Genomic DNA, 15168 nt, shown 5'->3' on the forward strand with positions numbered 1-15168 from the left:
TGCTGATACCACCAAAATGGCTTTATTTTTGTCACTGACTACATGCATAACAATGCAACTGTATCATGACTTTGTTTGGTTTCCTTAAATATTATTTAAGTATGCATTAAAAATATACGTTTACCTTTAAGAAATGTAACACATAAAAAGTCCTCTGTAAATACAATACCGTCTTAATATATTTTCCTACTTTGTTTCATAAATAAATAACAATCTACACAGTCATAAATAAAACTATAATTCTTATGATCTGAAGTATATACAAATTTTGGAGCTTGACAAAAGTGTTCTCTTTTTGATTTTATACAAATAACATGCAGTATTTGTGATTTATGTTTTTCTTTTTAAGGCTGCACCTGAGGCATATGGAAGCGCCCAGCCTAGGGGTCAAACTGGAGCTGCAGCTATGGTCTATACAACAGCCACAGCAACACTGGACCCAAGCCACATCTGTAACCTATGCCACAGCTTACAGCAGCACTGAATTCTTTTGTCTTTTAGGACTGCACGCACAGCATATGGAGGTCCCTAGACTAGGGGTCAAATCAGAGTTGTAGCCGCTGGCCTTTGCCACAGCAACGTCATATATGAGCTGCATCTGCAGGCTACACCACAGCTCACAGCAACACTGGATCCTTAACCCGCTGAGCAAGGATAGGGATTGAACCTGCGTTCTCATGGTTCCTAGTCAGATTTGCTTCCACTGAGCCACCCACGGGAACTCCCAGCGCCAGATTCTTAAACCTCTGAGCAAGGCCAAAGATCAAACCTGCATCCTCACAGATAATACGTCAGGTCCTAAACCTGCTCAGCCACAACAGGTACTCCATGCAATGTTTCTTAATCAAACAGATGACTTGTAACAAAAGTTTTATTGTCTCCCAACCAGTTCTTCCAAAACAGACCTTTAGTGCACTTGGAGAAAGATGCCATGCATTTAAAAAGTCAAAATGGGTCAAAAGACTAAATTTTTAAAACAGAAGGTTCCCATTTAAAGATTACTAACCTTTATTAAAATCAGTTCACTTTTGTTTGAAGAAGAAAAAAATGCCACCAAAGAATATATGCTTGTACCATCATTTAATTGGAAACTAATGAAGTCTTCAAAATCAGACTAAACTTGTATTAGTCTTGGAAAAATTTTCCACTGATATTCTGTTGCAGAAAGAGAATCAGTGCTATCCTAAGTTTTCTGAAATTTATTTTGAACCACCCATCACTCTGATTAGTTTAAACTTTCAGGGTAAAAATAATGATACAAAAAATGATCTTAAGAAAGGCATATTTAGAATTCCTGATATAAAACATTTGATTTAGTTTTTGTTTAATGACTGGAAATATTTATTTCTTCAGAAAATAATAACATATTCGTTGAAAGACACTGCCCATTTAGTGATTTACTAGATAACCACTCAAGGTATATTAGGTAAGCACTCATTATTTTTATGCAACAAAGTAAAAAGAACTTTTCATGCTGGAAATGTTTCATTACGCTTTTTTAAGATTGTGATCTACAGATGTAAAACTTGTAAAAACATTCTCAATCAAAATTCTCACTGAATTTAAATGACTCAAATGATAAATAATACTAAGCTAAGCACTGTCATTACTTTTTTTGGGGGCAGCACCCACAGTACACAAACATTCCCAGGCCAGGGATCAAACCCTTGGCACAGCAGTGACCCAAGCCACAACAGTGGCAATGCCTAATACTTAACCTGCTGAGCCAACAGGGAACTCCTGTCATTATTTCTACAACCTAAGTTTCGAAAAGTTCTATTTTTCATTCAATACAAATATGATCTGGTTCACACCATTCACCGTCAGTCAAACTCTATGTTTTCAAAAACTAAATATTTTTTGTTAAAGAGCAGATGACAAGTGTTTTCCATGCTCTTATGAAAAATAAGATTCTGATATACCTAATGAATCTAAATCAAAATCCACAAATGGCAACTGAAATTCTGTCAACTTTTAGCCTCATACAACATAAATCCACAGCTATTTTGCATAAATAATTCAAAATTAAAGTTTATAATGGAAATGTCAACAAGTCATAACTAAAACATTACTAATGATGGGTTCCACTATACTTCAACTGGGCCCAGCAGATGTGCACATCTGATAGACAGACTGCTTAGAAAATTAAAGCTATCAGTGCTATAAATAAGGCATACATAAATATGAACACAGCAACGCCAAAGGATTACAGCCGTTAAGAAAGAAGGACGGGTGTAAACACGAATGATAGTTCTTTCTATAAGCCACTTTCCACTGATTTATAAAGCTATGGTTTTATAATTCTTTCAAAAAGGACAATGTTTCCACACTGCTACGTGCCGTCAGTTCACTGTACATTCTTGACTACAATGCCGTCTTCAATCCTTCTGCAGAGCTTGACATAGCTCATCGCATTTCTTCAGAAAGTCAGCTTGTCATATTTTCAGCAGCCTAGAACAAGAGGGTAACATTCATTATAATAAAATCATGGAAAAACAGACATGATGGAAATAAATTTGTTAATACTGCACTGTCATTAACAAACAACTCCTTCCCCACAGAGACCAAAGTACTTTCATCAGGATAAGGCAGCGGTGTTTATTTCTGTAGAACACTATTAGAACTATTTTTGAATTGATTGCTGCTAGGTTAACAGTAGAAAACTGTTATATAATCTTAAATAATAGTGTAAAAATATACTCCTACTTGAAAAATTAACTTATAGAAGACCTTATCCACACAGTCTTTATTAGTTTGTTTCTGTACGTTTCATTACAGTGTGAAAAGGGGATTAAGATGAAAGAGGGGAGCTCTCCTGTGCTGCAGTGGGTTATGGATCCAGAGTTGTCACTGCTGCAGTTTGGGTTGCTGCTGTGGCCTGGGTTCAATCCCTGGCCAAGGAACTTACATACGCTGCAAGAATGGCTGAAAAAAAAAAAGAAAAGAAAAGAAAGAGACTTTTCTGTTGTACTATAAGGTGAAGAAAAAAGGACAAAAGAGAAATAATGAACATACGGCTAATCCTTCTTCATCTAAACCACCAAAGGGTATACTTTCCCTGATTATTCTGTAGAAATTCTCGGACACCATCATCATTCAGCATTTCTTTTTAAAAAAATTTTATGGCTGCACCTATGGCATATGCAGTTCTGGGGCCAGGGACTGAATCTGAGGAGAGCTGCCATGTATGCTGCAGCTATGGCAACACTGGATCCTTTAACCACTGTGCCAGCTGTGGATCAAACCAGCCACCTCCATGGTGACCCAAGCTGCTGACCTTGGGACTCTTAACCCACTGTGCCATAGAGGGAACTCTTGATAGCATTTCTAAATATAAGGTTTCAAGCAATTTTTAAAGACCAAAAATAGAAATGCTGAATTTAGATTAAGTTTAGTCCTAGAAATACCTGGTAAACTTATAACTGCCTAATTAAAACTTGCTTTTTAAGGTTCAGTCTAAGTTCAGAGATCTTTCAAGAATACCCCTTAAGATACTGGGAAAATTGTTGATAAATCAGAAATAGTCTTGTTTTTCTAAATAGCTGGCTGTTCTAAATTAGCCTTTCCCTTCTTTGAGTCTACTATTCATGAGAATTAGAACCTAGTTTGAAAAAAATTTCCCTTGTTCAAAAAGGTTTCTTACTTCTTTCGACCCTTACAGGTTCTTACGTTAGTTTTAGCCACATGCCTTTAAGCACTGTCATCTTCCTAACCCCATTCTCAGGATCCTCTACCTCAAAGATGAAATACTCTGCATGATTTTTTTAAAAACGAAAACACCTAAACACTTAGTGCAGTTTCTCTTGTCCCATTCCACTTTCATACTAATTCTAGAGGTTCCCCTCCAAGATACAATGCAACAAGTGTTTTTACTTAAACTAAGTAAGCCATCAACCCTGGACAGCATTCATGTTACATGATCGCAGAACTACTTCCAGCTGAAAGGACAGCAGTGGCAGCCTAGAGACCCATCAAGACCGGCCATTAGAGACTCCGAAGATATATAAGCATCTGCCTTGGAAAAGCCAATAGTCGTAGACGTCTCCCTAGGCTTTCCTTTTCTGCACAAGTTTATTCCCTCCTTTGGGAGGGTGGGTGGGGACATAGGACCAACTTCATCCTTTATTTTTCTACCAGCTACAAAGTCTACAGCTCCAGCATCCTCATGCTGCAGGGGACCTTGCTACACAGTGGCGGGATCTATCACTCACCCTAAGGTATCAGTGATAGATAGTACGAGACTGCTACGAAAGAAAGGGCAAGGCAAGGGCAAGGCGTACTGTATAGGATCACATCAATAACAGTATAGGCACTGTGGCAACAAAGAAGATGATACATGAAAGCAGGTTTTACCTAGAATTTCTAAAATCATAACATGTAAATGACTCCTTAACACATAAATACTAGCACTGAGGAGACAACACACGAATTCAGTGGGGTTAATTTATAAAAACGAAGTCTGCTGTCTTAAGGACATGCATGTAATTAGCAACCCTATTTATACTGTGGAGATACACATAAGGCAACATATCTATTGTCGTTAATAAATTTACCTAACCAGGCGACACACAAATAGCTGTTTTTACTATTAGCATACATAACACAGTATCAACATACAAAATAACTATAAAATGTTATAATTTTCTCTGTAATTAAGGAAAGAAGAAAAAACTGCCCTGCTTCAGAACAATTCCTTGCAACATTTCATCATGTCCTTGATTTATATTGTACACAATCTAAAATAGACAAATACCATAAAACTAAATGTTTGCGGGTTTTTTTTTTTTTTTTGGTATTTTTAGGGCTATACCCTCGGCATAGGGAAGTTCCCAGGCTAGGAGTCAAATCAGAGCTATAGCTGCTGACCCACACCACAGCCACAGCAACGTGGGATCTGAGCCGCATCTGCGACCTACACCACAGCTCACGGCCTACCCCATAGCCACAGCAATACCATGGATCCAACCCACATCCTCATGGATACTAATCGGGTTCTTAACCTGCTGAGCCACAACAGGAACTCCTAAAATTCAATTTTAATACTAGGATTTCTAGGTAAAGGCAGTAGAAGGCAGCAGGGCATTTCTCCTTATCCTATTTTTCAAACTAAAAGAAACAAAAACATATGAGAAAAAATTCATGAGCAGCAACCACACAAAAAAGAGAACTACCTGAAGAACATAAAGGGGGATTAAGGAAGAGAGGAGTGGCTCAGAGTGGATCTGAACCAACTGCCTCCCAACTCCCACCCAACAGGAGCAGTTAACAAAAAAACCACCACCAACAACAAAAAAGAGAGAACAAACAGACTCTGATCTAGAGATAAACCGCCTTGGGAAGTTTATTCTTTTTTAATTTGATGAAATTAAGTATAACATTTTTGTTTTCAAAGTAGAATGAGACCATCTAGAAAAATGTTCACCAAATATTTCATTGGTTCTCTCTTGGTGATCTTGACTCTTTTTGTTTCCTTCTTTGTATTTTTTGGTTGAAATATGTTAGAATTCTGAGTATGTGGTATTTTTTATAAAAAATTATAGATTTCAAAAACTACTTCAAAGAAAACCAGAAAAAGTTTTCATTAACACTTCTTTATTCATCTCTTCCCCACCATGTTTTAGTAAGATACTGGTATATACTGATTTCAGATAATGGGAGAAATTTCTTTAAGAGTCCGTGTGTGTGTGTCTAAGACTGATTTTCTATTCAAATAAGCAATATTTCCTGATTTTTGTTCAACTTAATTATTGCTTTGCCTTCACAGCTCACTATGATCCACTAGATGTGGAATAACCAGTATCTCAAAGCTGAGAAAAGCTACATTAATCAGGCATTTCTGGATCTTCTATTCAATACCTCAGGTTTTATTCTCTCTAAGAAAAGCCTATCCCAGAACTCACTCTCTCTCTCTCTCTCTCACATTTCCAGCTAGGTCATTTATTTGCCTCTGGTTCTTTCTTAGTATTCCAACTGCATAACATACAAAAATCTCTTCCTATTCTGCCTCCTGATGCTCCTTCAAACTTCAGCACAGTTGAACAAAAATTCTTGTAGTTGTGGAAGATGTCTATTAAATAAACCCTCTTCTACTAGAATTCTTTTCAGAAATTTATTGATGAAAGGCTATAATACCTTTTATTTTTATCAACAGGGTTATGAGACAACACTAAGCCAGGAAATGTTCCTGGGCTATAGTCCATTGACTCAGTTCTAATGACCATTGTCATGCTTTCTGAAATAGCAGGCTTTTTAAAATAACTTACAATAGGCGGAAACTTAGCAGTTAACAACTCTGAGGTCAGAAGGCCTGAGTTCAAATCCCACCTCAACCACTTATCTGTATGTCCTTGAGAGAAGTTAAGTTTACCACAGCTTTAGTTTCCTTAGGAGGAAGCTACTAATGGTAGTAGTAATACATGTCCCTGTTGTGACCAGAGAGCAAACAATGCAAGGAAAAAGCCTTTGGTGCATCTGGTTTGACAAAAGGAAAGTATTCATATGTATTAGCTTTTTTTTTTTTTTTTTTTTTTTTTTTGTCTTTTTGCCATTTCTAGGGCTGCTCCACGGCATATGGAGGTTCCCAGGCTAGGGACTGAATTGGAGCTGTAGCCGCTGGCCTATGCCAGAGCCATAGCAATGTGGGATCCGAGCCACGCTGCAACCTACACCACAGCTCATGGCAATGCCGGATCCTTAACCCACTGAGCAAGGCCAGGGATTGAACCTGCAACCTCATGGTTCCTAGTCGGATTTGTTAACTACTGCGCCACGACGGGAACTCCAATATTAGCCATTTTTATTATATTAGTGAGTTATTTTTCTTTATGACTGCGTTATACAAACACAGCAGTTATGAGTTAAAAAAGAAATATAGATTTGAATAGTTTTTATAATTACTTAAAAATTCTGATTAAAAAACAAACCTGGAGTTCTTCTGTGGCACAGTGGGTTAAGGATCTGGTGTTGTCACTGCAGTGGCTTGGGGTGCTGCTATGGCACAGGTTCAATCCCTCGCCTAGAACTTCCATGTGCCATGGGCAGGGCCAAAAGACCTCCAGAAACCTTATGTGTATATCTGACAAAAAAGGTTTATATCAAAATACTTTAAGAAAGGACACCCACAAAGGACAGATAACCCAGAAAAATGGGTAAGCTACGTGAAAAGATATTTCACAAAAGAAAATGGCCAAAAAACATGTAAAAACACGTTCAATCTCATTGGTACTCAGAAAAATGCCAATAAAATGAGAAATCCACACACTTCCGCCAGAATGACGAAAATGAAAAAGACTCACAGTAAGTACTGACAAAGATGTGGAGTAGGTGAAACGTAAGTGCTACTAGTGAGAATACAAATACAACCTTTTTTTTTTTTTGTCTTTTTAGGGCCATACCCATGGCATATGAAGTTTCCAGGCTAGGAGTCAAATCAGAGCTACAGCTGCTGGCTACACCACGGCCACAGCAACATGGGATCTGAGCTGCGTCTACGACCTACACCACAGTTCACAGCAATGCTGGACCCTTAAGTCACTGAACGAGGCCAGGGATCGAACCTGCACCCTCATGGTTCCTGGTCGGATTCGTTACCACTGAGCCACGATAGGAACTCCAAAATACAACTATTTTAGTAAAATAGCATTACCTCTTCAAGAGACACAGAACCTAAGACCAGCAATTTTACTTCCAGATACACACCCAACAGAAATGCCCACATACATGCACAAGAGACATGGACAACTAAGCTCACAGCCTTACATTTTTAACAGCTCCGGACTGGAAGCAACCTAATATCATTCACAGTAAAGATAAATACAGTATATTTGTACAATAAAACATGAATGTTACAGTGAAAAGGAATGCATTACAGCTATATACAACATAAAAGAACCTCACAAACATAATGTCAAATGAAAGAACGCAGTAAAAAAATTGTGCTGTAAGATTTTATTCATACCAGGTTCAAAAATTTTACAAATTTACACTGGCGTTTAGAGATAAATGCTTAGTCAATAAAGCCATTAAAAGAAAGTAACCACCATAAAAATGAGGACAGCAGTTACTGCAGTGGGGAGCAGGAAAGAGAGGTTACCAATGCAGGGAACATAAGGGAACTTCAGCATAAGGGAACTGCTGGCAGAGAATTGTATAGATATCCTCCTTGTGATAAACGTTTGCTCTGTCAATGTTTACTTTTTTGTGCTCGATTTAAAAATCCAAAAGTTTGGGAGTTCCCATCCTGGCTAAGTGGTTAACGAATCTGATTAGGAACCATGAGGTTGCGGGTTCGATCCCTGGCCTTGCTCAGTGGGTTAAGGATGTGGTGTTGCCGTGAGCTGTGGTGTAAGTCGAAGACATGGCTCAGATCCCACGTTGCTGTGGCTGTGGTGTAGGCCAGTGGCTACAGCTCCAATTCGACCCCTAGCCTGCAAACATCCATGTGCCACGGGAGCAGCCCAAGAAATGGCAAAAAAGACAAAAATAAATAAATAAATAAAAATAAAATAAAATAAAAATCCAAAAGTTTTAAATTACACAAAACCAAAAACTCAAATGATTGGAAATTACTGGAGAGTAACTTCATCTGAGATGGGTAAGCTATGTGTTTTCTAAGTCTGTTCCTCAAAGAAAAGAAAAAAGGGTAGAGAGAAGCCACTTTGTCCTTAGAAAGTTTTAAAAGGGACTGACCTGAAGTTTCAGTATTCACGTGGCGTTAGTGCTATATAAACATGGAATGTAAACTGGTACAGCCACTATGGAGAACAGTTTGGAGATACCTTAGAAATCTATACATAGAACTTCCATATGACCCTAAATCCCACTCTTGGGCAACTATCCGGACAAAACTCTACTTAAAAGAGACACATGCACCCGCATGTTCATTGCAGCACTATTCACAATAGCCAGGACATGGAAACAATCCAAATGTCCATCGACAGAGGATTGGATCGGAAGATGTGGTATATATACACAATGGAATACTACTCAGCCATCAAAAAGAATGACATCATGCCATTTGCAGCAACATGGATGGAACTAGAGAATCTCATACTGAGTGAAATGAGCCAGAAAGACAAAGACAAATACCATATGATATCACTTATAACTGGAATCTAATATCCAGCACAAATGAACATCTCCTCAGAAAAGAAAATCATGGACTTGGAGAAAAGACTTATGGCTGCCTGATGGGAGGGGGAGGGAGTGGGAGGGATCGGGAGCTTGGGCTTATCAGACACAACTTAGAATAGATTTACAAGGAGATCCTGCTGAGTAGCATTGAGAATTTTGTCTAGATACTCATGTTGCAACAGAACAAAGGGTGGGGAAAAAAAATGTAATTGTAATTTATACATGTAAGGGTAACTTGATCCCCTTGCTGTACAGTGGGAAAATAAAATAAAAAAATAAATAAATAAACATGGAAATACAATCACCTGAGATTTTAAATCAGAGGGTGTGAAGCATGTGAGGGAACACGACACTTTTCCTATTCCCAATCTCGGCAATTAAAAGGTTGTAAATTTGGGAGTTCTCGTGGCTCTGCGGAAACGAACCAGACTAGTATCCATGAGGACACAGGCTCGATCCCTGGTGTCAGTCAGCGGGTTAAGGATCTGGCGTTGATGTGAGCTGTGGTGTAGATAGCAGATGTGGCTTGGATCTAGTGTTGCTGTGGCTGTGGCCCCCAGCTGCAGTGCTGATTTGACCCCAGCCTGGGAACTTCCATATGCCATGGATGTGGCCCTAAAAAGAAAACAAAGTTGTGAATTTGAATTCAAAAATAGGTGGCCCTCTGGGTCCGTATTGCCTGTGCAGCTCTATCGGCCTAAGCAGTGTGCTGGCCTCTGGACTCTTCCCTTTTCTTGAAGGATGAACACACAGGCAGGGAGCTCCATCAGTCAGCTTTCTGCCTACTGAATCCCAGAAGTCTCAGAGCCTTCCTGCACTTCGTCCTGCACTGTTCCCTTTCAGCCCAAGCTGGCATGGTTTTGTGCCCAGATAGCCTGACTGTATCTGAGTCACACAACCTTATTATCTCTTCACCTAAAGGTTGTCCAGCCACACTCCCAGCCTTCTTTCCAGAACATGCTGTCTGGGTAGGCTGAGACTTTCCCAATGCAAGAGCCAGCTCCTCTTTGCTTACCAGTTTTTCCTCAATTTCTCATTCCTCTTACATTTTACTATAAGCAGCAAGGAGAAATCAGGCTGCACTTTCCACACTTTGTTAGGAAATTTCCTTAGCTGGATATTCAAGTCACTGCTTAAAAGGTTTGTTTTGCTTTTTAGGGCCGCATGTGTGGCATATGGAAGTTCCCAGGCCAGGGGCTGAAAAAGAGCTACAGATGCTGGCCTATACCACAGCCATGGCAACGCCAGATATGAGCCACATCTACTACCTACACCACAGCTCATAGCAATGCTAGCTCCCTTAACCCAGGGACACCTGGGATCAAACCCATGTTCTCATGGGTACTAGTCGGGTTCGTTACTGCTGAGCCACAATGGGAAGTCCACAAGTTTTGTTTTCCTTCCAACAGAATATAACTCAGCCAAGTGTTCTTTATAGCAAGGATGGCCTCTCTTCCAGTGTCCCCAACTGATGAACTCATTTCTGAGACTTCATCAGCAGCACCTTTCACATTCATATTTTTAGCAAGATTCTGTTCATGATGATATATGTATTCTGAGATGACTGAAGCTCTTCTCTCTTCTTTCTGAGCCCTCAGGAGAATCACCTTTAACACTTAGAGTTTTACGACAGCCTTAAAATCTAGGCTTTTTCTATCAAGCCTCTTAAAACTTTCCAATTTCTATCCATTACCCAATTCCAAAGCCATGTCCACATTTCTTAGTTATTTCTTACAGCAGTACTCTACTTTCCAGTAGTCAATCTGTATTAGATTTCTAGGGCTGCCCTAACCAAGTACCAGAAGCTGGGTAGCTTAAAACAATAGAAATTTATGCTCTCATAGTTCTGGAGGCAGAAGTCCAAAGCCAAGGTGTCAGCAGGACCATTCTCTCTCTGAAGGCTCTAGGGCAGCATCCTTCCTTGCCTCTTAGCTTCTGCTGGGCCTTCTTTGGCTTGTAGACACCATCACTCCAATCTCAGCCTGGGTCATCCCATGCATTCTCTCCTGTGTCTTCATATGTATCCATGTCCACATGTGTATCCACGTCCACATGTCCCTTGTCTTCTAAGGACACTGGTCATGAAACCATTACGATCTCATCCTAATGTGATTATACCTATAGATACACTATTTCCAAATAAGGATATATTCACAGGCACTAGACCCATGCATATCTTTTTGGGGGCAGATACAATTTTACCCACAGTATGAGGAAAATTCTAAACACAATTGGAGACTTATCTGGACCAGAAAAGATAACATGGTCCAGAGAGTAGCAAATTTTGTGATTTGAACACATGCCACCCAGCTCCTGGTCTTCAGAATTTCTCCTGAGGACGACAGATGCTAGTTTAATCACGTTCAGGGCCTTGCACTTAACTTCATCATTAATCATTTTCTAAACGAAAGCATCTTTATTTAGAGTGAGCTAACACACGAATCTCTCTACCTTTAATGCTTCAGTGGCCTTGCGAAGTTCCTTAATAACTGAAGATAAAGCTTCTGGGTTAATTCCTTGTTCGCAGAGCCGGACACATATAGACAGAGTTTCCATATCTAATCCAGTATTCAAAATTCTTGAAATCTCAAGCAGAACTGAAAAAGGACAGAAGGAATTTTTAAAAAAATCTTGTAACATTTAAAAACATGCACATACTTCCATTTTTAGTTCATATAATACTGCATATGAAAACTGGCATGTAATACTGTCTTCCCCTTACTTACTTCTAGAAACTTAAAAATAAATTTACAACCTCCTTCCACATAACTGCTTTTTACATCTTGGGTTATATGCTGCCATTCATCTAATATCTGAAATTTATACTTCAGAATCAAGATTATTCTGAAGATTTACCCACCTTTTAGTATTCTTTTACAATGTAATTTAATTAGTCATTTAATTACTAAAAGAATTAGTATTCTTTTACAATGTAATTTAATTAGTCATGTGATTGAATTAAGTAATGCAAACACGCCATTACTTAACCACTCTGCTATTTTGTTGGGGGGAGTCTTATGTTTCCCCATTAAAATAAAACTGTGAGACGCATCTGTACAAACAAATTTATCAGAATAAATTCCTAGAAGCGGAACTACTCAGTTGATAATATATATACTTAAGGCTTTAAAAGTATTTAGAAACTTTTACAATGATCGTGTTTGTTTACCATATTTTTACATAAAAACATAAGCTTCTATTTTTTAACTTCATTTTTAAAGTACTTCATTTCACTATAGTTTATAAAAGAACCTGTCTTTGACATGAGAAGCACTAGCGTACGGATCCACAGGATGTAAAAACACTGGGTCCATTAAACTTTGTTTTATGGTGGTTGTTTCCCAGAGTGTGTTTAGAATTTTTTAAGTGAAAGGTCAACATGTTATGTGTTGTTTCCTGTGTCATTTTCTCTTGGCATTATGTTTAGAAAGTTATTCCCCATGCAAAGATTATGTAATTATTCACCAATATTCTCTTCTAGCACCTGAAAGTTTATTTCCACCCCCCTCTCCATAAACATATATTTAACTCCCTGCCTGGAGTTTGGGTGGAAGACAGAATTTCTAACTTTCCCTTCCAGAAATAAGTCAGCTGCCCCAATACTATTTATTGAAAAATCTATTTTTTAAACCACTCAGTTAAGATGTCACTTTTATCACATAGTAAATTCTCTTGTGCCTCTGAATTTGTTACATGTCTATCTTCTGTCAGAGCCACAATTTAAATTTACTAACTTTATACTGCATGTAGTAGGTTAAAGATACTTTTGTCACTTTTTTTTTTTTTTTAATCTTTTGTTTTTTCAGGGCTGCACCCGCAGCATATGTAGGTTCCCAGGCTAGAGGCTGAATCGGAGCTGTAGCTACTGGCCTATGCCGCAGCCATAGCTATGCGGGATCCAAGCTGCGTCTGCAACCAACAACACGGCTCACGGCAAAGCTGGATCCTTAACCCACCGAGCAAGGCCAGGGATTGAACCTTAGTCCTCATAGATATTAGTCGGGTTTGTTAACCACTGAGCCACGACGGCAATTCCCGTTACCTTTCATTATCATAAGCCCTCCTGATGAATTTAAAGAGGTTGATCAGTTCCACAAATGAAATTTGGATTTGACTTGAACTCCATGAAAACTATACATTATTTGCATTATTTGGGGATGAATGGACAAGTACCAATATTAAGGCATCCATTAATTTAAGTCTAAGTCCTTCTGAAAACTTTTACAGTATTCACGATGCTCATGACACAGGTCCTTCCCACTTTTTCATACCCAACATTGTTTCATCTCCAAAAGTTCAATTTGAGTCTTTTAAAAAACACATCTTCCATTCCTCTACTCAACTTTCTGAACATATGGTGAACTGTTCTAATGTCTTCATCTGCTAATCCTAATGTCTATGTCAACTGTGAGTCTGTTTCAACAGATAAAGTTTCCTCTTTATCATGGGTCATATTTTTCTGTTTTGCATACTTAATAATTTTTGATCAGATGCCAGACATTGTGAATTTTACCTTGTAGGGTACTGGATATTTTTACATTTCTAAACATATTCTTGAGATCTGTAATCAGAGATTGATCTGGAAACAATTTGATCCTTTGGGGTCTTTTAAAATTCATTAGCCAGGACCAGAGCCCCATTTAGTTTAGGCTTAATTATCACTCACACAATGTCTTGTGAATTATAATTCCGGCTGGTTGATACAGGAACTATTCCAGCCCTCTCTGAACAGGGTGTACTTTCCCCACCTTTTTGGGTACTTGAGCTTGGGAAATCTCTACTTTCACAACAAGCTGCTTAGCAAGCCTGCTTTTTATCTGTAGGTAGATGCGGGTTTGATCCCTGGCCTCACTCAGTGGGTTAAGGATCCAGTGTTGCTGTGAGCTGTGATGTAGGCCAGTGGCTACAGCTTCGAGTAGACCCCTAGCCTGGGAACTTCCATATGCCACAAGGGCAGCCCTAAAAAACAAAGCAAAACAAAACAGAAAAATGCTTAGTGAAGAGTGGGAGATAGGGGAGGGCTCACACGAGCAACGAGACTGATGGTGGAAGTATGGACTGATACATACACGTTTGCCCAACTAAAAGTGCCTTGTAGACTGAATTGTCTTCACTCCTTTTTCTAGTTTACTACCTGACACATAAAGTATCCACTGGTTCCACATCCCCACTCAAGCAACCATGGACTGAAAAACCAAGGAGGGAAAAAATTCCAGAAAGTTCCTCCAAACAAAACTTGAATTTACCAGAGTTCCCTGGCAACGGAGGGGGTTAAGGATCCAGCACTGTCTCTGTGGCTGTGGTAAGGGTCACTGCCATGGTGCCAGTTTGATCCCTGGCCTGGGAACTTCCTCATGCTGAGGGCGCAGCCAAAAAAACTAAACCAAAACAAACAAACAAACAAAAACCCCCAAATCAAAACAAAAAACCTCTTGAATTTGCCAATATGCATATGCTGAGAACTATCTACAGAGCATTTGCATTTATCAGGAATTACAAACAACTGAGAGATGATTTAAAGAATACAAGAGGATATATGCAGGTTATGCAAGTGCCAGGCCATTTTATATAAGAGACTTGGGCATCTACAGATTTTGGTGTGGGTGTTGGGCAGATGTGTGTCCCGGAACCAAGTGCCCTGCAAATATTGCGGAACAACTTTACTTTGAAGCCTCTACCAAGGAAGAGGTACTTTATAATCACCATTAACAAAAACAATATCTAGTAGTAAGAAATTAGAGGCATATGAAAAATTCTAGAACATTAAGAAAATAAGAATTAGGGAGTTCCCATCATGGCACAGTGGAAACGATTCCGATTAGGAAAACCATGAGGTTGCAGGTTCGATCCCTGGCCTCGCTCCGTGGGTTAAGGACAGCATTGCCGCAAGCTGTGGTGTAGGTTGCAGATGTGGCTTGGATCTGGCGTTGTTGTGTAGTGTAGGCCAGCAACTGTAGCTCGGATTCGACCCCTAGCCTGGGAACCTCCATATGCAGCAGGTGAGGCCCTAAAAAGCTGAAAAAAAAAAAAAAAAAG

General features: G+C 39.1%; 1 protein-coding gene across 1 annotated transcript in view; it reads right to left on the reverse strand.

The window, feature by feature from the left end:
- Positions 1 to 15168, reverse strand: part of MZT1 (mitotic spindle organizing protein 1) — an 18275-nt gene continuing 3107 nt past the window's right edge. The window contains exons 2-3 of the mRNA XM_003131018.5: positions 11584 to 11729; positions 1 to 2451 (exon numbers count right to left, since the gene is read on the reverse strand). Coding sequence (XP_003131066.1) covers positions 2428 to 2451; positions 11584 to 11729 — 170 coding nt within the window. The 3' untranslated portion in view covers positions 1 to 2427. The remainder of the gene's footprint in view (positions 2452 to 11583; positions 11730 to 15168) is intronic.

The sequence above is a fragment of the Sus scrofa genome, chromosome 11 (assembly GCF_000003025.6).
Source record: "Sus scrofa isolate TJ Tabasco breed Duroc chromosome 11, Sscrofa11.1, whole genome shotgun sequence".
In the NCBI taxonomy this organism is placed as follows: domain Eukaryota; kingdom Metazoa; phylum Chordata; class Mammalia; order Artiodactyla; family Suidae; genus Sus; species Sus scrofa.